Consider the following 23,588-nt stretch of genomic DNA (forward strand, 5'->3'; position numbering starts at 1 on the left):
TTGTTTAAAAAATTCTTTTAATTTATCTACATAAAATAAACTGATTATGTATATTAATTAATGATTATGTATGTAGTACATTCACAGAATCTCTCTCTGAATTTTTTTAATGTAACAGTTTGTGCAAGTCTTCAATTACATATCTGTTTCAGGAACATAATTAGCATAAATCACAATCATACTATATATACAAGAAATTTATTTAAAAAGAAAATATACATTAAATATAGAAAATAATAGAAATTTATTGATGTACATATTTTTCAACTGCAAGTTCAAACCATTTTTGATCATCAGCAAATATTTTTAACATATCTAATTCCAATGGATGTAAATTTCCTGTAATGATAAGTGAATGTAAAGGATCACCTAACTCTGCTTTCTTCATATTTTCAAGACTCAAAGTTAAGATTTTCTGATTTTCTGAGCCCAATCTGGCAATGCCAACACAAATGGTCTCTTTATCGTAAGCTTTAAAAAATTATGTTAAAAATTTATTTTTCAAAAATAATTTTTTAAGTAAACAAAAGCATGTATTTGTAATTATTTATTTTATATATACTTTCAGATGTATTACAAGTTTTTAAACAAATAAACCATTTTGAATTTATTTTCTATTTATTTCTGAAGATAACTAAATTTGACTGACAATATCAGAGTTATAAGTAGGTAATTCCATATCCATATGAAAGAATAATTTGCTAATCTGTAACTGCAGATCAGGAAATTATTCCTTTATCTGGTTATGAAATTGTATCACATCGCTATAAATACTGGATTTAGAGAGAATAAGACATCGATGAAAAAAGTAAAAATATAATTTGCGGAAAATTTTACAAAAAAAAAAAACATTTATATAATTTAATCATCAGATCAACATTAAAATTTGACCGATTAAAAATATTTGACTTATCAATTACTTACCAAGATCCATTTCAGAGCAGCCTGCCTTTAGTTTTCTTTCAATAATTTCCAGTAGCTGTTCAGCAGCTTGATTTACAGTCATAAAACGTGGAGGTTCGTATATTTTTTTACCTCTAAAATAAAATTAAGTATTTTCATAAATGGTTTCTATTTCTTAAAACTTTTAATTTAACTTCACTATAACTATTTTTAATATCTAATAAAACTTATTATAATTTCTTAATTATTCTTTCTTAAAAAAATTAACTCATCAAAGATACTAAAATAATACTTTAAAACAAATAACTATCACTAGCCTACATTCAGACTATAATATAGATAATTAATGATTAAGCAAAGTAATCTGACCAAATTGTAGGCAGTTAGATTCCCATATTTAATTAATTATTTTGTTACTATTATTCTTAGAGCTTGTCAAACTTAGAGATATTATAGTCCTAAAAGATATTAGTAATGAAGGAATTAATAATGGAAAACAGAAGGACTTAAAGCATAATATTTAACATATTTAAATTAAAGGTGAAATTTAGACATTTTGAAGAAAACTTTATTGACAATTAACTCAACAACAATTACAGTACAGTCTTGTAGGGTAATCACCATCAATATCAATCACATCTCACCTTCTTTGCTGCAAACTTTCAATCCTGTGAGCATACAATGACTGGAGTTTTTCTTTAAGAAAGTCTATAGTGGTGTTCTCACAGAGATATTGTAATTGAACTGTATATTGGCAATATGGTTCTGCAGGGTGGAAAATAGATGATATCAGTTGACAGAAAGTCTGGGCTGAGGCAGAATCTTCCAGCCCAGATTGACTAGCTTATCTAAAGTCATCTTTGCTCTAGGTGTTGGCATGTTGTAATGGTGGTATCAGATTTTGTCAATTTTTGGAGTTTATGGAAACACTCAAGTTGTTGCACTAATTCTCTGATGGTCAATCATGATTATCATCTATCAGTTGCAGGAAAATGTCATCATCAATGCTGGAATTGCTGCCCGGATGAGTTCATCTTAAAGTGAGAAATCTCCATCCTTGAAATTCTTGAACCTATTATAGCAGGTCTGTTTGTTGACTGTGTCCTCGCCAAATGCCTTGCAGATGAAATCATGAGCCTTTGTTGCATTGTGATCACTTTACGTGATAGAGCAACAGCAAAAAAATGTGTTCTTTCAAAAGTCATATATTCAGACATTACTGATATGTCTATTTTGAATGAAATATGTCATGAAATGGCTACTCAACTTATATATCCATATCAAATGCTGTGGAACATTTTTTCCAGTTGTTTCTTGAAAAAATCAAACTCTAAATTTCACCTATACAACCTGATAATTGCCTATCTTTTGACCAAATTAGTTTATTTAATCATTAATTAACCATATTAATGAGTCCAAATTTAATCCAGTGATAATTATTCAGTTTAAATAATTATTCTTTTATTTGTTGAGCATGACAAAGAATTACTTTTATTTATTTCATATAAATAAAAGTAAATTTTGCAGTTTGTTGATTAATTATTTAGTCTAAAATGCTCTATCGAAAACTGCTGAACTGACATATAGAATAGGCAAACTTCATAGCATTTGATTAAATATTTTTTAAACTCACAAAACATTTAGACAATTCATGTCTATTTTAATGTAAAAAAAGGCACATTACTAATAATTCAAGCTTAAAAAGAGAATCATATGAATTAACTGATCAGAAACTTGCAAGAGGTTATTAATACAGATTTTTCTATGGTTTATGTCAATATATTTAAAATATAAATTATTTTCCAATAAAATAAGTAAATTTAATAATTATATCCTAAAATTAATATGTTTGTGAAACTATATGATATGCAAACATTTAAGTGTATCAATTAGTGATGTAACAAATATTCGGTTACTATTCGGTATTCGGCCTATTTTTCACTATTCAGCCGAATACCGAATATTTAATCACTATTCGGCCGCATACCGAATACCTAAAAACAGGAGTAATAAATAACAAAAACAAAGTAAATTAATCATTTTGGTATTTAGATTTAATGTTACTGGGTTAGTGTTGTTTGTTTATATTTATTTATAACTTGTAACATGCACAAAATAAAAAAGAAAATAATATTAGTCACATGTATTCACAATTTATAATTACAAAGATCAGCACACATACACACCTATTCGAGAATCGTCGCACATCTGAGGGTCTGACCCTGCCTATCCTTCTTTTTAAGCGCTCGTCTTTGCTCTTCCCTTTCTCTTACCTCTATCGCTCTAATCCATGTATGCCTGTGCATACATCATAATACGTGCTCACAATACTTTCGATTCGTCACTTTTCCGTCGTAGAGTTCCCATTTTACAATTACATGACTCAGCCTGGTGATAACGGAGAAAAGAGACAGATAGGACGTCGATATAAGTCACAGTTATGATTTCACGGATTCGAGACAGCTTGATAGCCCGAACGGCCCCAGGCTTTCTCCCATGCACGCTAAGTGACTTTCATTACAAGCATTTAGCTTTCCGAAGTCTATGACAACAATTGTTTGGCATTGACAGGCGCAATTTTCGTGCCAATAAGCTGCCTCGACTTGTTCGATTATGTTATCAACTCAATTTCATATTTATTTTCACATTTTCACTTCACGGTCCTTCTCTGTTCTTTTTCCGTTATTTACAAGTGTAGGTCATTTGATATCATCTTTTATCACATACTTCCATGACACTCTTGTCTGTCGGCTGCAACTGCCAAGAATTAACATGATTGGCGAAGCGTAGTGACAATGGGCCAATAGAGAGCAGGATCCTTGCCATAATGCGGTTTGCGCGCCAATTTTCGTATGTGTGTTAATCAAGCCGAATAGTTTGGCCGAATATTCGGCTATTCGGCCACGCTCCTGGCCGAATATTCGGTATTCAGCCTGAGGCCGAATATACTATTCGTTACAACACTAGTATCAATCATTGTAAAATAGGATGTTTGGCAATGAATAATTAATTAGATGAATACAAAATACCTTTTCATTATACATAATAGCTTTGGAAAAACTGACTTCTTTTAGCCGTCAGTTGCTGTAGCTTTTGAGGCAGATGTCATCCTCTGACTCAAAATTATCTATTTTCATTGGGACTTTCAATTATGAAAGAGAAAAATTTAATCAGAGTGATATCTGAGCTGTATAACGAATGTTGATGCAAAAACTCATGCATAATTAAAGAATGAGCAGACACATTATTGTGATGGAGAATCCATTTTCTTTTCACCAACTTGGAATAAATAGACATATGCTTTCAAATAATCAGCAAACTGAGATAAAAGTTTTCATTGTCTATTTGACTATCTGGAGCAAATTCCTTGTACACAGCACCACAGATGTGTAAAAAAATAGATAATCAGCCCTTTTTCTTCTTACATAAATGTAAAATACGAAAAAATTATATTTTTCTTTCTCTTCTGACTTTTGGAGAATACAATAACTTCAAATATAACTTCAAATTTTAAAACATTAAGCCAATAATGACTATAAAATTTTCAAAAAAAAAGTTAAAAAGGTATAAAAAGAAAGAAAATAGTTTGCAGAGAAAAAACTTTTATTTACATTACGAACAAGCTTCCCAAATGCACTTCGCCAAAGGCCTCTTCAGTAGGGGCTTACAGTACACAGTTTACGTTCTGACAGTCAACTCATTAAAGAGCCACTTATATAGTTAACAAAAAATTCCCAGCATTCTGCTGTTAACATTCCTGTAATTAAATTTACATTATTGTTCTGCATAATTATAGTGAAGTGTTCTTTTACCTTTTGCTTTACATTGTTTTTTTCTTTAAAAATAATTTTTAATTTATTAGTATTAATCTGACAATTATTACTATTACAATGTTGGAAGACAGGAGAATTACTAATTTTTAACCTAACGACAGCCAGATGTTCCGACAGTCAAATCTTTAATCTTCGTTTTGTTTCACCAACGTAAAAACTAGGGTTGTTACACGTGCATTCTATCTGATAAACAACACCTTCTTCTAGATAATCAGCATTTTTACATTAGAGTTTTATGTAGTTGCACTTCACCTTCATCCACTCTTTGCTCTGTTTCTTAATCTCATGTCATACTATAACAGCCAAGTTTCACCTGAAACAATCATCTCTCTTTTTCATCTTCAATCTGCTTCAAACAATTAATCAATGATTATGATTTCTTCTGTTCCAAAGTGAATAGTTTGGAAACAATTTTTTTCAGAGATATTTGCAAGGCTAAATTTTATATAGTATGGGATGAACAATTTTATTAATATAGAGCTTAGCAGAGAATATTCATAATATCAGTCACTCATCATATAAAACCAGTGCATACATGTTCAATAGTTGTTAGATTGAGAGGTGAACAGCAACCATCTTTTTTGTTGTTAACTGATTTTCATTCCATCTTGATTCAATTTTAATATAAGTGTTTTCAACAAACATTATTGCTGCAATATTTGATGGATTTTTGCCAAATTTCACAAGAAATTCAATCACAGTTATTTGTTCATATCACTCATTTTTTCCAACACATTTCAAAAACTAACTGCATGTCAAAAAATAACAACAAAACAATAAACAGCATAAAATTTTGTGTGTCTAACATATGAAAGAATGTTTCCATATATGCAAGCAAAACTTGTCAAATCCTGCTTATCAAACTTGATACTGCTGTGTAACATAGCAAATATAATAGCAAAATTCTTATTACATTTATCACCAAACCTTATATAGTTTAATATTTTCTTCTATCAAAACATACACTTATAAATCTTTGCTTTTTTTGTTGACTTTTGCATAACATACAAATAAGAGTATATAAATTTGTTGATTAATTTGTAAGGAAAAAAACCACTGTTTACAATACAAATTATTCTATTAAGAATGAATATAAAATTAATTTTGTTTGTAACTTAATTATCTATAACAGATAATTAATATATCTACAAGGTCTGTTCAAAAAGTATCGGACCGTTTTTTTTTTCCGCGTAAACCAATGATGCGCGAGAGGCCTCCTTCGGTGGAGTTGTGGAGGGGACAGTCATGCACAGCCCTGAATTTTTTCCCGCCTGCAGGAAACGTCAGTCGTTGGCAATCGGCGTATGAGTGAGGTCATGTAGTGCGCTCTCGTCGGATTTCACTAAGCTGGAAAATGACTGAACAACGTGAGCAGCGATATTACATCAAATTTTGCCAAAAACCTTGCCGATACCCAAGCGTAAACCATTCGCAAGATTCAGCAGGCTTTCGGGGAAGATCCTCGAGGCCAAAAAAAGCGTGGCAGGTCCGCAGCAACATCAAAGGTCATGTTGACAGTTTTTTCGACTCTCGTGGGGTGGTGTGTCGTGAGTACGCACCACAAGGCCAAACCATCGCAAAGGAGTACTACCAGGAGGTCCTTCGTCGTCTTTCCGATACAGTGCGATGCAAACGATGGGATCTGTGGTCGATCAAAACTTGGCAGCTCCATCGTGATAACGCATCCGCCCATTCTGCGCATCTGATTCGGGCTTTCGTCGCCAAACACAATACTCCTGTGGTTCGTCACGCTCCGTACTCTCTCCACATGGCTCCGTGTGACCTTTGGCTATTTCTCAAGCTGAAAATGCCGCTAAAAGGAACCCAAATTTAGTCGAGAGAAGACATCATGCGAAATGCGACGGACCGGCTGATAACCATTCCAAAAGATGCGTTCCAGCAGTGTTTCCAGCAATGGCAGGAACGCTGGGAGAAGTGTATACATTACCAAGGAGACTACTTTGAAGGGGATTAGGGTTTTGTACCTCAAAGTCAATAAATTTATTTTTGCCGACCAAAGGTCCGAAACTTTTTGAACAGACCTTGTATAATGAAGCTTTTGATTAATATAAAAAGCTTCATTATAGGTATATAAAATAATTCATAATTATAAAATCAGAGTTTATTAACATGATAATTATTTTTAAACTCACTGCAAATTATAATATAGTCATACCTCATTAAATTTTCAATTGATTGTTCTTTCATTTTAATATCTAAAAATAAAAGAAAGAAAAAAAATTGATATTTAAGTAATTTTAAAACTATAAAGATTATTTAAAATATTGACCTAAGAGACATAGTGTATGTAATCCTCTTTTTCTGTTGGCTTCTATTTTATCATAAAAGCTATCTGGTTTCCATGTTTCAGTCCAAAATACAATTGAAACTGTTTCTCCATAATTATAAAGCTGTAAAATAAACAATTATACATTTTTTGATATATTAAATACAGTGAAACCTCAATCCATTTTTCTCAAATATATCACTTTCCTGGAAACATTCTTCAATTTCTAGGATCCTTAAACAAATTGTATTTAAACTGTGGAAATTAAATCCGTATCAGTCATTTCTCAGTTTATCATTTTCCCACATCTATTGATCAAAATTTTTAGTCCTGATAAAAATGAATTCTAACTAATCATTTTTAAGAAAGAGAAATACAATACACACACAAACATTAGTACATATTGATACTAGTAACAGCAGTTAATGTTTCTGAAATGCAGTATTGCTAGTAGTAATTTAGACTGTAGAGTTTGCTGTGCAACCTTGCATGTGTCTTACCTGTAAGATAATGAGCTAAAGAGGAAAAAGTGGTAAAGATGATGACAATAAAGCTAAGTCTGAATCAATGCTGAGTTTTACCTAGGCATTTAATGCAACAAAGCCCAAGAGAGTATTTTTGTATGCTCATGGCATTACTGGAACAGCAAACATCATGAATATTGAAAGTTTATCTGACCAATTTGAAAGGAAAAATAATACTAAATGAAAATGAATGACTTTTTAAAAAAGAAATAATGCAGATTTGACTTGGCAGTGGAAAAAATATCATTGATATATATTTTTGATTTAGTAAATACATACAAGCAAATGTGATTGTTTTTTTTTCCCCCCTCTCATTTTGTATGTGTCCTATATCTATATATTTCCTGTAGCAATAGTTTTCTTTAGTCTCCTGACAAAAGCGATGAATGAAGGTTTCACTGTATTAACTGCAAAAATACTTAATACTTTCAATTTATTTATAATTTTTAATGTTACCTGAAGGCCACAGCAACCTACAGCATTTAATATAGAAGCATTATGTACAACTTTATATGGAATTTTAGATTCTACAGCTCTCAGAACTAAATCTGTATGTGTTGTGGCCCTAAAATAAATTAATATTTAAAAATGTATTATTATGCAAAGCTTATTTATGTTACGTTTATTTATGATAACTGAGTTAATTTTCGTATACAGGTGTTCCCCTACTTATAAATGTTCAGCTGACAATAGTTTGATGTACCGTATGCCTAAAATTTAAAAAATTTTGTGGATTCTGAAGTTCTCTCGCTGCTCGTAGAGTGACATTGAAGTGAGTCTTTGGCAGTAATAAATAATAAATTTTTAATAAATAATTAATCTGGGCTTATTTCTAATGCAGATCATCATTTTTTGTTTTCACACGAATTCTGAAGTTCCATTGCTGCTTGTGATGTGTTGTCAAAGTTAGTAATGTAGTAATAGAGTAACAGGATTTATTGCTATTGTTTGCAATTTTTATAAACTTTTACAATTAGTGCATCCAAAATACACAAGTAAATCTAGCAGTGGAGATAAATGCAAAAAAGTTGTTCTATTACTATGGAAACTAAACTAAACTAAACATTATAAAACTGTGTTAGATTAAAAAAAACCATGTTTGAAACACTTGCTACTAAAAAGCATCAAGTGGAAAATGAGTGTAATGTATTCTATTAAGTACAGTAAAGAATAAAACATTAATAATAAGTGGTTATTCTGAAAAGAAAACAAAAAAAATGAAAAAATATATAATATATAGTGAGAAACAAATGTTTTGATAACTTTTGCTATTATCAGGTTAAGTATGTTTAAAAAAGAATGTAGGAGTAGTGAATATCATAATTTAAAGGAAGAGATGTCATTTGATTGTTTGTTGATGTTATGTGTAATATTTCTCTATACCAAAGTACTTTATAGATTAGTTTTCGACTTAAGACAAAATCTTGGAAACCTAATCTGTTCATTATTAGGGGAGCACCTGTACTTTTTTAAAAACATTTACGTATTTTGTTTAATGACTGTGTTAAAGTATGAAAAAGATTACAATATAACAAGAAAAAATGTTTGAAATTATTTTTAAACATTTTTTGAATTGATATAAAATAATACAAGTTACCTATAACAAAAGTAATTTTATAATTATTATTATTAAATTTTAATATTTTATATAAATCATACATATTTACCCAAATGGATCTCCAACCACTAAAAATGCAACAGTTAATGATTTTGCTTGTTCTAATATAGAATCTGAAGAGAAAAACAAAATAATATATATATAAACAATAAAAAAATTAGAATTATAAATTGCAAACAACTAAATACTATTTACATACAATATATATCACTTTTCATTATTATAAAAATAAAATTTACAATAAAATAGTTTGATTAATTGAATATATAAATTTATTTAATGTATAAATAATATTTACCATTTTATATTATTGTATATAAACAAAAAAATCATTAATGTTTTAACATTATACTTTATGTCTAAATATTTTATAATTCATATATTTTTAATGNTATAATTATAATGTTTATATAATAAGTATACTATTACTGTAAATTAAAAAATACATATGGTTTCCACTACACCGGGGCTGTCCAACCTGCAGTCTGCAGGTAACATGTGGCCCAGAGATGTAATGAATGCAGCCTAACATAAAATCGCAACTTCCTTAAAACATTGCAATTTTTATGTACTTATTTTTACTTTTTGAAATTCACATTTTAATATTTATTATAAAAAACTGTCAAAAGATGCCATTAAAGAGTCTTTAAAAATTGGGCACATTTCCTAGTTAAGCTGCTTAGTCACTTTGTTACTTGACAATTAAGCTATTTCCACTTCAAGTTAGCCACTGTAGTGCGAGTGCAGCGAGAATCACAAGTGCTGAAGACAAATGTTAAGATGGCTGTCATCATAAACTATATGCATATTATGTACTGGTACTATACCTCAAATGAAAAGATTTGACTATTTTGTGTCAAAATGGACAACTTTTTTTTAATTTGACACATTAGCTACTTTTTGAACAGAAATTTAACTTGGCTACATAAATTATTTCATTGTTTGTTTCGGCTAAGAACAGCAAATCTACTCGTGTAACCTTTATATATAGTTTTATAGCTTATGTGTAGCCTGAAACAAATTTTTTTATTCAAATGTGTCCTAAGGAAGACAAAAGGTCGAATACCCCTGCACTACACACATCATATAGTGCTACTTTTATCACTCTGGGATATGAACTGGCCATAAATAATACACATTGCAAATGAAACTGTAAAGCTAATTGTAAACTTACTCATTTGAATAATCAAAACAAAAAATATTGCCATGTGTTATTTTCCACAATGACATCCAGTCTCTGTGTTACCAGAATGGTTCATGCCCAAAGGGCTCTAGCAAATACAGCTGAGAGATCACAGAAATGTATTTGTAATCTGTTGCAATGAAAGATCACAACAATTCTAACTCCTGAGCTAAAATTAGGATCTATCAATAATTATACATTAACTACACTATTGGTGGGAAAATGAAAATTAAAAATTTATTTCCAGAAACTTTTTTGAGAAATATATTTAATTATTAAAATGATTTTTTATTTTTTTAGAACATATTATGATCATTAGAATTTTTGATGAAATTATTAATTCAATGACATCCATCTTTTCATAATATATATTACATTGTTGAAAGAAAATTACTAATTTTCAAGAATATTTTTACTAAATTATGCACAATATTTTTTTTATTACTCTGTAATAAAAATTTAATAACCTTAAAAATTCTAAAATTATTATGACAATTTTTAATTTTACTGTTAGGAAAACAGTGATTAAGATGGTACTGTAGCCTATTGCTCTGAGGGACCTGGGATCAAATCCAGATAGGTCACTAAGTCATAAAACTCCACGAATTTAAACAGCTATGCTGCTTTACAAGCTTTTGATCAGTAGTAATGGTTATATGCAGTGAAAAAAGGTTTCTTAGACGTAATTGCTTTCAAATTAGAGCTCCTGGAAACTAATTCTGCAAAAGAAAAATAAATGGTCATCAATGAAAAAATATCACATTTTGTTATTTTTATCTGTGGCCTATATAGATATCTTACAGTAAATAATTTTCAAAAATGTAGTAATTTACTATTTAATCAATGGAGACATTCTGCATATGAAAAAATGATGTCAAGGGCTGCAAAAACATTCTTAAAAAGTTTCATGCAGTTCTGGAGGCACAGATTACCGACCCCTGCATCAGACATTTTATCACGCAATTCATTGTTAATGATTCATCATATTATTTTTTGTCATGCTTAGTGATGCTTTGATTATGTGGAGTGAGCAATATTGAGCTGAGTGGTCCATAATAAAAATGGATACAATTTCAAGCTGCATCTTTTATGCATGCCGAAAGTACTGCACATTATACTTTTTATTATTGAATTGTAAACAAACTGTTAGAGAAATCATTGAAATTACATATTGACTAACCATATATTTTTTTATACCATGTAAAATGCAAAAATGCTCTTGGAAAAGTAATAGTCTTATTTAGTTAGTTAAAGGATATTAGATCTAGATTAAATAGTTTTATTTTGTCTTAATGTAACTTTAGTAATATAATAAAAATATTTAGTACTAGATGTATGCACTGTGAGGTGGCATTAAAATCTTCTTATAAAATAAGTACTTTCAAGGATACAAAATTGTCATCATCAGGCTAATGAATATAAAATGGAATGTCACTACAAAAATTTTGTATTGTTGAAAGTACTTGCATTATAAAAAGTTTTTAACACCATCTGACAATGCGTACATCTAGTATTATATATAAGTTGGTATGGACTTCGAAATACTATTTGTCTATTAAAAATATTTATTAAAACATACCTGATTCTTGTTCAACCATTTCTCTGTCAGCTAAAATTATTTCTTTTCCATAAAACTTTTCCTAGAAATATTTTAAGATTTAAAAAACTTTTGTATAATTATAATGTTTATATAATAAGTATACTATTTAATAATTTCCATATTAAATATAAAGTTAGATAAAACAACTGATTATCTATGTTATTTTATAACTTAAAAATATTTTGTTTTGAAAACTGTATAATTTGAAATATTTAATTAAATATTTTAAATACGATATTTGAACAGAAAATGTTTTTAAATGTTAAATTAACAATCAAGATAACTTTTATCAATAAATCTTAACAAATGTTTTGCTTTAAAATTAGTATTCCTTTCATGGCTTCAATGTTTAATTTCAACTTCTCTTTTGACCAAATGAATTCATTGGTGAAAATATTTTTTCTGTAGAAGATGTATTTCCTGAAAAACAAATAGTTAATTTTATAAAATCATTAAAATCTTGGAAATCAAGATTCTTTTTGTACATTTCATTATTTTGATCCATCTATCAGCTACATTGATTTTTTCCTCGTTCAATTTCTACTAATGTTTTGTTACTATTGTCATTATTAGCATTCATTAATTCATTAATCAAATTGTTGAATTTCGTCTGCTTCTGTTCTTGTAATATGTTCCTTAAATTTGTTGTAACCATTCTGTAAGCTATGTTTCATGCCATTTCTTCCCCAGCAATATCCATTCAAATTCATTATAAGTGTCGTCAATGCAGAATGAACATTTTCTAATAAATCATGAATTTATAATACAATGTACAAACCAGAGAGCTAATTTCTTAACTTTCAAAAATAGGTCAAAAGTGAAAATTTTATTAAAATGAGAGGAGAGCCAGGACAGAACAAAAATAAACAATATTGTCCTATTCAAAATGTTATGTATGGTCAGCCTATTCATATGAGACAGAGCAGACATATCCCCCCAATATTTTTGTACCAGCAAATTGTTCTCCCTTTCCATTATATTTTTATTTTATGCAATATTACAAAAATTAAAAGTAGAAATGAGTACCATACACAACAAATACAATTTATTTAGTATATGCACTTAAAAGCTGGCAATAAAAAAATTTTTTTATTACTGTCATTAGTCTGTCCGCCATATATTTTTTTCTTTTGATTTCTTTGACAGCTCAAAAAAAAAAAAAAAAAAAATATATACAACACTTAATTGAAGAATATCAACAATCAACAACAAAAAGAAAAAATAATAATAAGTGGATTTGTATACATGAAAAGAAAATTATCCAAAAAGCAATAATTGTAAGAAAACAGAAATTGGAATCATTGGCAAAAAAGTGGACAAATGCCAAACTTATTCTGTTCTGACAGTTCTGTCAATATGTCTGCTAAAGACACTCAGACAGAACTCTCGAAAAGCAGACAGTCTATGTGGATGGTTGAGAGGTCTGACAGTTAAACTCCACTAATATCATATGTTATCTGTTTATGCAAAGTCCATGTTAAAGCAAAATAGAATTGTGATCAGGAGGACAGACGATACACATTTCAATGTTAAAAACTGCTGTTAATACAAAATGTCAATTTGTAAGTCTGTTCAATTTTATATTACAGTAGAACCTCGAAAACTCGGCTCTCGATAACCCGGCACTCCGGATAACTCGGCCACACCCTGGCAGGGCAAAAAAATCCTTAGTTAATTAATTTTCATTATAGACAGCTTTATAAAAGTATAAAAGCTCTCATAAAGTATTTTTCTGAGGTCTGTCTTATCAGGTAAATTACTGTACACAGTGTATTCATTAATTTTCATTTTCATGTAGTAAAGGCTCTATGCCTTCATAAAGGACGTACTTTTCCTTTGTTTAAGGGTATTTGGGCAGTTTATTCTCTGTTATATTCTCAAGTAAACAATACATACAAGTACAGTACAGTATTTTCTGAGGAAACACGCATACTTATCCTTTTTTAACCCCATTCCCGATAACCCGGCATTTTCACAAACTCGGCCACCCTTCGGTCCGCATTAGGCCGAGTTTTCGAGGTTCTACTGTAACAGGGTTTGACTGCGATAAGTCGTCGACCCCCCTATAACACTGTTGATTATTGTGTTTCATATGAATTCCATGTTGTACGAGTCACTTAGATTTTACAAATACATGAACGGCTCATATATTTGTAAAATCTAAGTGACTCGTACAATATGGAATTCATATAAAACAGAATAATCAACAGTTATGGGGGGTCGACTGTATAGACTTTTATGACTAAATATATAAATATATCATTACATTTAAAATTTCGCTGGTGAGTGCCATTTGAACAAAGGTTCACAATGTATATCGTTCCCAATTTAAACTAATAAATATAATTACCAATTCTTCTTTTCCTACAGTTAAAATAGAAGTATAAGCTTCTAAATACACTCTATCAGCTTTCTTTACTATTTCTAATCCCTTGATCGTAATATCTTCCGCATTTCCTAATCCCAAACCGACAAGAAACAGCATTGTTAATTAAACAACTTGAAATTTACTCGCAACAAAACACGTGCTCGTTTGCCCGCTCTCTGGCGGATTTATACACAACACAATTCCGTCGCCGTAGTTCTGTTTTTTACCACGAGATGTCGCTACTGCGTGACGTCAAGAAGCTAATTCTGACTGTACTGTCGTGTATTTACACCACAGTCAAAATTAATTTATTACGGACGAAATTTGCTACTGTTCGTTTATTGAACGTCAAATTTGTCTTTTGTCTAATAGTCAATATTTATAATATAGCGTTAAAAGATGACTATTGTTCGTTATTTTTATCAAAATATTTAAAATTATACAGTATATCACAGTGGCGTGCCGTCATTAGAAGCGATGGATGCGCCGCTTCTCTTGTATTTACTAAAAAATAAATACATATTAATTTTAATTATACGAAAATAATCGCGCAATATTTTATTATAACCGCATTACGTATCTTATTACAAATTTCTATACTACACTGTTGTAAAGTACTATATTATTTTTCCGACTTTTCCAACGATTTCCGGCACGCAGTAGTGCCGATTACGCGAATCGCGAGTAGATTTATAACTTAACCCGACCGATAAGAATTTACCCGTATGTTTTTACGATAGTTTTCCGTATAGGTGACGGGAGTTTAAAAAAATCCGTTAAAATATTTGATATATTTATTCCGATTTTATATTACTCGCGGATTTCGATGTTAAACCGGTGATATTACGATTTCGTACGTCCCATCTATAAGGGAATGTAGAAAAAAACGTGTACAATTCTTGTACAATGTTAAAAAATTAACTGTTACTTCGACAGCGTCATTTACAACTAAATTTAATGAATGAGAGATGCGCCAGGTACGGAAAAAGCTCTAGAATTTATTTTCCTTAAATTTACGATTTATGTATCCGTTTGTCATAAAAATTTGTCTTTCCACTTTTTTCCCGAGACTACAAATATTCGAGTACAAAGTAACCGGTTTCGATTTATTTCTACTTAAGTAGTAGTTAAATAATTAAGCGATTAGGGAATTGGGGACATCAACAAAACCCTGACGAAAGAGCCGGAATATTACTTAAACAAAAGCTTAACAGAACCAATCTCTAGCCCAGTACAGTGGGACTGATTTCTTCGAAATATTAGATGTAATAAAGACAGACATTTTTCCAGTTCGACGACAGTGACCGAAAAGTTGTAAATTTCCGTGGACGACACCTGGTCCTAAAACGAATTAGTTAGAAAACAAACGACGGACAATCTATTAAGTTTAACGTACAGTATTTAGACTTTTACAGCTATGGTGAAAAACGTTTAAAATTTACAAGAACCCCGTCGCGTCTTTTGAGGTATATTAATGATGCCACAAGAGGCATTTGAAATTGACCAGTATGGGCACCCTCGGGATTTGGCAGCCCGCGTGCATGTACAGTACGCACCGCACACCTAGCGGGACCGTCTCCGATTCCACTTGTAGGGAGCTATTTGAATAAGTGGTTATGATTTAAAGAGTAAAGAATATTTTAATGTTATTTTCATGTACGTTTCATTACAAATCTATATTTAATTATAATTTTCTTTAAAAGCATGTTCGTACAATTGAAGAATGTTTTGTACCAGGTATGTATATCCACCACACATTTTATTTCACCGAGTAAGTTTCTATAATTTTATTTTTAATTTTAGTTCTTATATCGTGGCTAGCGATTCGAAATGTTATTGCGATATTGAAAATTTATTTTAAAAAAGTTTTGGCTCGAGATCATATAACGAAAAAGAAAGCATTATTAAAAGAGAACGGCCAATGCCCAAGTTAAATATAAACGCTTCAATAAAAAAAAATTTGTTCGATATTTTCACGATAAAATGGCTCTGTAAATGCATTTTTATGCATTTACAGAGTGAAATTAGTGTGTGGAATAAGAATGTCTTTGACAATTTAGCTGGCAAAAGGAGCGAAAATGGACTCTAACACCCCCTTACTACTTTTCATTTCGTATGTTAATAATATAATACACAGTCTTTGACCCTGTCAAAGATACATCTCTGATACTGTGCATTTATACAGCTTGGACAAGATTCGTGAAATGAATTGTAATAACTTTTTATTTTTATTAAGTAAATTAAAAATCCATCATGAATTTAATAATCATAAATTGTTTTCAAGACAAGCACATTTATGCCATAAAAATTTCAACATATTTAATTAAAAACTAGCATTTCTGATTTTTGAAAGTATCAATTCTGTTGATTAGAATTCTAAATCAAATGAAGATATATTAAAACATTTCTATTGTCTAAAAAAAGTAATCAATTATATAATAATTATTCTTCGTCCTTATAACAACATAAATTGACTTTTTCTGACGAATTTTTCCCAATAAAATTTCAATTATTCAATATTAATATTTGTCCATTATCAAATAATGTTTATTTTTTTAAATTTACTGATAACAACTAACATTTTTCGATACTTCACAATTTCAAAAGTAAATAAATAACAGTAAGAGTAAACAATATCATCACATAACACACTACAACACTACAGTTCTTTCTCTTTTCTTTCCAATTCTTCATTAAATTTAAGATTTGCTAAAAAGTAATTGTCACTTCTTATCTCTTTAACTGCACCTTTGAGTTCCCTCTTATATTGGTATCTTAATTTTTCCTTTTCTAATTTACTTTTACTACCTTTATGTTGTTTTCTTCCTTCGAATTTATCTTCTATTCTGGGTTCTAAGAATCTTAAACATTTTGTAGGTTGTTTCTTTTGTTTTAGAAGTTGTTTCTTTTGTGTCGATTGAGATAATTATTAATCTTTCAATTTTTTTAATTAAACATTCCAGATAATAGTGTGTTAATTGTAGAAAACAATTCCAAACCAGATGAATATTCACTATATAATGTTAAAAATTTTGTACTTAGATCAACTATGGAATTAATTATTTGCACTTTCAAACAGTCGTCAACTTCTTTCAACAATCGTCAAAATTCTGAAATAAAATTCGATTTATATAAAAAAATGTAAAAAAAGAAAAAAAAATTAATGCAAATATGTAAATATATCAACTTAAAAAGTTTTGTTTTAAATTAAATACGATATAAAACGCGTGTTAAACTAATTAATCATTAACTAATTAAAACTAATCATTCATTAAATACAATATAAAACACACAATATAATTTGTTGGAAATGATCGATATAAAATACAATATAAACAAAAAAATTGTCGGAATACTTACAGAGTGTACCCCGTTCGAAAATGCCATTGCTTAAGCTTGTTTTCGTCGCGAAGCGGCACGTCGAACGGCGTACGCGTACGAAGCGTGTGACGTGACATTTGTCGGTGCTATTCGGTCACGTGACTACGTATCTCTGACGTGTTTCCTGATAACTTACTCTTTTTTGCGAATAATTCGCTGAACTTTAAAGATATCGCGTGATAAATTGTAATATACTATTGTATTTTTATTGTAATTAGAAACTAATTACCATTATTATTGACTATATGAAGCAACAAAGGTAAAACCGCTCGCTAACGACAATAGTTCTATCATGATATATATAGTATGATGATATATATTACTCAAATGCGACAAGAGATGTCTAATGTCTTGATGTAAACAGATATAATTCAATTTTGTTTAAGACATGAAAGAGATTAGGCCATTTAAAAGCTGAGCAGAATTATTAGTTATATGTTGATTTTAATCCATATTTAAAATGGAATGATCTCTCCAAAGTTCAGCGAATTCTTTTGCAAAAAGAGTAAGTTATCAGGAAACACGTCAGAGATGAGTAGTCATGTGACCGAATAGTGCCGCCAAATGTCACGTCACACGCTTCGTACGCATCCGCCGTCCGATGTGCCGCTTCGCGACGAAAACAAGGTTAAGCAATGACGGTTGGAACGGTGCAGAGTCGTTAAGTAGTCCTATGAGTTTTTTGTTTATAGCGTTTTTTAAATGAGTTTCCCCTCATATATTGTGTTTTGGGCATGTCTAGCATGTATGTCTCTATTGTAAAAAAAAATGAAAAGAAAAAACGTTGGTGTATGATTTATAAAGCTTTACCCCATAAATAATATGAAATAAGTACTTACTCCAGATGACTTCCATTCATCCTATGTGGCATCTCCTCTCTGGAAGTTGACTACCATTGCATGAAACTATTCTCTATGTTATGCTTCTCTGACACAATCCTGAAAGTCCATTCTCTGATGCTGTCGGACCAGTTTAATCTTGGTCTTCTTTTCTCTCTATTCTTCCTTCCAGAACTTCTTTCTGGAGGCTTTTCTGATATAATAGGTGACATAAAAAGCAACCTTTCTTTTCATTATGATGGTCATTAATTCTCTATCATGTCCTAGCATTTTCAAGACTTCTCTATTTGTTTTTCTCTCACCAGATCTTTAAAAAATGGTCACTCCGAAAAGGGTGGTTGCGAGCAAACTCCTACGAAGCTAGTAATCCGGCGGGTAGAGTTTAGCGGCGGCAATGAGGAAGTGGTGATGCCGTTTTGCTAAGTCCGGATATTTGGCTTTGAAAAGACCCTCTGCCAAGTAACCGAGCGTTTTGTCCTTCCGGACACCCTTCCGGGGAATGCTCGAGCAGATTTCTCGCCACGTGTTGTTGGTGGGATTGAGGTGGCTGCCTATCCGGATATCAACAAAGTTATAGCTATAATCGACCGTCAGGCGACGAAAGCCTTCATTTTCGAGACAATCGTACGCCTTCCAGCAATCGCTCATAACTGTTGCCCCGGGAACCACCCACTCTCTCAGCACCGAAAGCAAGGTATCGCCGTCACATGTATCTACGGATATTAAGAAGTTTCGGAGAGTCTCTCTCTCCACACCCCAAAAAACCGATTCGCCTTCGAACGTACTATCCTTATCGAATTTCCAACATTTCAATTTCGCCTCTCCTACCTCGACAACTCTGTCTTGTCCTCCGAGTCTCTCCGCTTTGGAGAACACATCGTGGATAAATACCTCCCTGCAAAAGGAGTACCAATAAACGATGGTCTTCTGGGTAAGACCGAGAAATCGAGTTATCTGAGGAGTCCTCGGAGGCTTCCATATTAACAAAGTTAGAATGAATCGCCAGAGGGTAACAAAGTCAATTTGCTTATTTTCTAAGAAGGTGCCTGCCCAAACCGACCTACTCCAATCACACTTCGTCGGACGTTTTTTTCCCCGCCGGATTGTTTTTCCGCAATGAAAACGCAATCCGCTCACTTGCGCGTTTAGAGGATTGCCACACCGACCGCAGTTAACTTTGTTTCGCCAAATGCCGTGGCGAAGCAATTCCTCTTTGATACGCTCTTCCGAATAGCCCACTGCCTCGAAGAAGTTATACTCGCAACCCGAACATATATTATCTGCTGATGCCTCCATTTCACAAAACGACGTATCAACGAACTAACGAAACTGTATTGATCAGGGTTGCCAGATCTGAAGGTTAAAAAGTAGCGTGGTTGTGCTCCAAAAGTAGCGGATTTGAACTGTTTGTAGCCCAAACAATAAAAAAGAATTATTTTGCAACTATGCACTTTTACTAATGAAATAAGTTTGTAATATATGTATATACATACACAGTGTATATCAGAATGACGTTTTAAAAATTTGGGGATTGTAGAGGATGAAATTTTGAACGTTTTGATATAAGGAACCTACAGCCGGAAATGAGATACGTATAAAGTTTCTACTGCACTTTGCACGTTCTATGAGGTCGGTATGCTGAATGAAACAGCAGAATACAGTATTTATGACAAGTTTTATTGACAAAACAGTAGAGTACAATCAAACTGTACATCGAATCAGTGGCTGCACTACTTTAGAGTAAATGTTCAGTGTGACGACCACCAACTTCGTTACATAATGTGCAACGACGAACCATGTTTTGTCCGACTCTCCGTAAGATGCCACGCTCCCCTCTGATGGTATTAAATGCTGTAAAGATGCGCTCCGTAAGCTTATGAACTGTTCCTACAGGTGTTGCGTACACAAGGGACTCACGTTGACTAGCTGTGTGTTTACATCACAACGCCAGTGGATGCAAGGGGTGACCTGAAGAACGACAAGCACTGAGTACACAACGTCCTGTACACAGGCTCAGTTAGACCACTGTAGTTGTGTGTTTACAGTCTTTCATCCGCAGCAATAACATGACGTCAATGGATGGAAGGGTAGCTACCAAAGTGAAGGGCGGTCAAGCACTTCCTACCGCTGTAGACACTTTAGTTCAAATTTCCGATTATAGGTTCCTTATACCAAAACGTTCAAAATTTCATCCTTTACAATCCCCCAAATTTTTAAAACGTCATTCTGATACACCCTGTATATGGACATTCGGTGTATCTGCATCAATTTTCTCTAAATCAAAGCGAGTCATTCGCAGGCGAGGCGATTCATTTTTTGAACTTAGAGACTTAGCGACTGCGGCTTTTCTTTTCAGTTTTAAGGCCATCCTTTTCCATTGTATCAAGAACTGTTGTATCAAAATTTAATAACTTTTGGATCACTTATTGGGAGAGAAAATTGGCAATTCCAACAGGATAATGCTTGTAGTAGACAATCCACAATTTCACAAGCAATGTCGCCTCCGTGCTTGTGAAGTTGTGGATTGTCTACTGGAGCGAACGACTGATGGAAAACGGAAGCAAAGTATCTTAATCTTTGTTAAACGTTGCAACTTTATTTATATAGTTAAGTGTAATGAAATAAAATAAAACTTTATTACTTTTGTATAATACAATAAGTGTTTTGCGATTTTATATATGAAAATAAAAAAGTAGCGCATTTTTAAGATTTGTAGCCTGAAGATAATTATCACTAGCCCAAAAAGTAGCGTGTAGCCCAATTTGAAATTTTTGTAGCGAGGGCACTTAAAAAGTAGCCCAATCCGCTACTTGTAGCCCAATCTGGCATCACTGGTATTGATCAGTAAGCACGAGGTAAATGTGTAAACCACGTGTAAACGGTTACCTTTCTATGATTCGCTTATGGATCGACCATTCACAGAGCAGGAAGTACTCGTATAAACAGTCACGTGTGTAAATTCTGTATGAGTTCGCCGGCCAACATGTTATTCCGCGACGAAAACTAGCTATACCAATGGTAGCTTAAAAGGTGTAATTAATAAATAGTTCTATGATTTTTTTCTATACGATTCCGTTTACATGCGTTTCTCCCGAAAATTCTTTTTGTTTAAAACATGTCTTTTAATTATGCCTCTCAAAAAAAATTTCTAAAAGCATGATATATTTAAAATACATTTTACCCGGAATTTCATTAAGATTGTAAATAAAAAGGTAAAAAAAGAAATTATCAAAGTTAAAACGACTACAAAATTAGACAATTCGTTAAACTTATTGCAAAAAACCTCTTACACAACGCAAGCCATCTGAAATCTGATAACCAATAAAGCTAAGGATTGAAAATTTTCAATCCTCCTTCCTATTGGTCAGTGGATAAACCAATGGGCGCAAAGATTGAAGGCTACACAGTTAAATTTTATTTGTTATTACGTCAACCAATGAGAGTGCGACGTTTTATGTAAAGACATAAATACTTTGCTCGCCATACGAAAAATCATTTTTCATTTCGTTGTTGATCTGTCATTACTGCGTAAGAGATTCAAAAATGTCTGGTCGTGGTAAAGGAGGTAAAGTTAAGGGAAAGAGCAAGACTCGTTCCAGCCGTGCAGGATTGCAGTTCCCCGTAGGAAGAATTCATCGACTGTTGAGAAAAGGCAATTACGCCGAGAGAGTAGGTGCTGGTGCTCCCGTCTATTTAGCTGCCGTATTGGAATATCTAGCCGCTGAAGTATTGGAGTTGGCAGGAAATGCCGCAAGAGACAATAAGAAGACAAGAATCATACCGAGACATCTTCAATTGGCCGTAAGAAATGACGAAGAATTGAATAAACTGCTTTCTGGTGTCACCATCGCCCAAGGTGGTGTCCTTCCTAACATCCAAGCAGTGTTGCTGCCCAAGAAAACCGAAAAGAGTTAAATCTCTTTCATCTATTCAACGGCCCTTTTCAGGGCCAATTCTTTCTTGGTAAAGAGTAGTCGTTGGTGTCGATTTTAAACGTTTATATTTGACTTGATTTAATTGCTTTTTATTCTAAATTAATTTTAAGAAACGTGTAAGTATCGGATTTTATAAATTTTGAATGTGTATTTGAAATTAAAATCGTATATATAAGGAACTACAGATGTAATTGTAAAAAATAAATGTTCAGTTTAAACAGGTAAGTTTTTAAGCATAGTTATTTCAAGTATGTATAAACGATCAAAGAATTGAAGTTGAGAAATTTATCCAAATTGGCCTAGAATAAAATGATAATTTGAAAGGAAAAATTAGAAGATTCTATTTAAAATAAATGATATGTTCCTGTTATCAGATAATTGACATGGAAAATTTGAAATAATTCAATGCACACAGAATGTATCTGTCCTAAATTTTATGCAATTAAATATAACCTATACCATATGAGAAAAAAAGTGGACATTGAGATTTTTTCATTTTGACAGTGCATTGAACTTTGTTGTTATAATAGAAGGAAATGTGTTACATGTATATTTTTTAACACATGCTTGTGAGTGTTGACAATCATTATAAAATATGATAGATACAGTATATAGACATAGTAAAAAAAACAACCCAATTGCCAAACAATATAATCCAATAGAAATAATCTGGGATTTCAAGGACTTGGTGCTTTTTTTTTTTTTTTTATGAAATGTATGTATGACTACAAATACGAGTATTAAATGTAGGAGTTAATGTTTTCTAGTCAAGAAATTACTAAGCAAAATAACTCAAAATCTAAGCTGGTATGGTTATTGCAGAAATCATGAAAATGGACTTGTGGGTTTTTAAATTGTACCCATCAATTACAGTTGATGTGTATAAAAAACAAAATGGGAAACAAAATAACTTAATTTTAGCTGTATTGAAAAGAGTTGACATCTATCCACTAAGATGTTGAATTTTAAAACTTAAAAATACTTTATGCAAAAGTGCAGTTAATGGTTGATTGTTAAGAGTTAAAACAACTATTCTTTTTTATTTGAGTTTAATTCAGTATGAGAAATTTTTTCCTGTTTTTAATTGCAAAGAATTTAAGCTGATTATGTTATATTT

At 31.5% G+C, this 23,588-nt stretch overlaps 3 protein-coding genes across 4 annotated transcripts; 1 reads left to right on the forward strand and 2 right to left on the reverse strand.

The window, feature by feature from the left end:
* Positions 1–244: 244 nt before the first annotated feature.
* LOC111634931 (diphthine methyl ester synthase-like) lies at positions 245–14,526 on the reverse strand. Its single transcript, XM_023379766.1, has 8 exons — positions 14,299–14,526; positions 11,928–11,988; positions 9,215–9,278; positions 8,004–8,112; positions 7,027–7,147; positions 6,913–6,952; positions 925–1,037; positions 245–471 (listed from the first exon to the last, which is right to left on the reverse strand). The coding sequence occupies exons 1-8, from the start codon at positions 14,431–14,433 to the stop codon at positions 245–247; spliced, it is 870 nt and encodes a 289-aa protein (XP_023235534.1). The 5' UTR covers positions 14,434–14,526.
* A 2,118-nt stretch (positions 14,527–16,644) lies between these two features.
* LOC111634928 lies at positions 16,645–21,929 on the reverse strand. Of its 2 annotated transcripts, XR_002758302.1 has the most exons (3): positions 21,382–21,929; positions 18,537–19,878; positions 16,645–17,426 (listed from the first exon to the last, which is right to left on the reverse strand). XR_002758302.1 is itself a non-coding variant. In XM_023379763.1 (2 exons), exon 2 carries the CDS (start codon positions 19,830–19,832, stop codon positions 18,897–18,899), a length of 936 nt encoding a protein of 311 aa, XP_023235531.1. In that variant the 5' UTR covers positions 19,833–19,878; positions 21,382–21,929; the 3' UTR covers positions 17,949–18,896. The 2 variants fall into 2 exon arrangements, 1 of the variants encoding a protein (XP_023235531.1); XM_023379763.1 differs by lacking the exon at positions 16,645–17,426 and having other exon boundaries at positions 17,949–19,878.
* A 72-nt stretch (positions 21,930–22,001) lies between these two features.
* Positions 22,002–22,696, forward strand: LOC111634929 (histone H2A-like). The gene has a single exon (XM_023379764.1). It carries the CDS (start codon positions 22,080–22,082, stop codon positions 22,449–22,451), a length of 372 nt encoding a protein of 123 aa, XP_023235532.1. The 5' UTR covers positions 22,002–22,079; the 3' UTR covers positions 22,452–22,696.
* The last annotated feature ends 892 nt before the right edge of the window (positions 22,697–23,588 follow it).

Source organism: Centruroides sculpturatus, unplaced genomic scaffold (assembly GCF_000671375.1).
Source record: "Centruroides sculpturatus isolate CEXI.00-Female unplaced genomic scaffold, Cexi_2.0 scaffold885, whole genome shotgun sequence".
NCBI lineage: Eukaryota > Metazoa > Arthropoda > Arachnida > Scorpiones > Buthidae > Centruroides > Centruroides sculpturatus.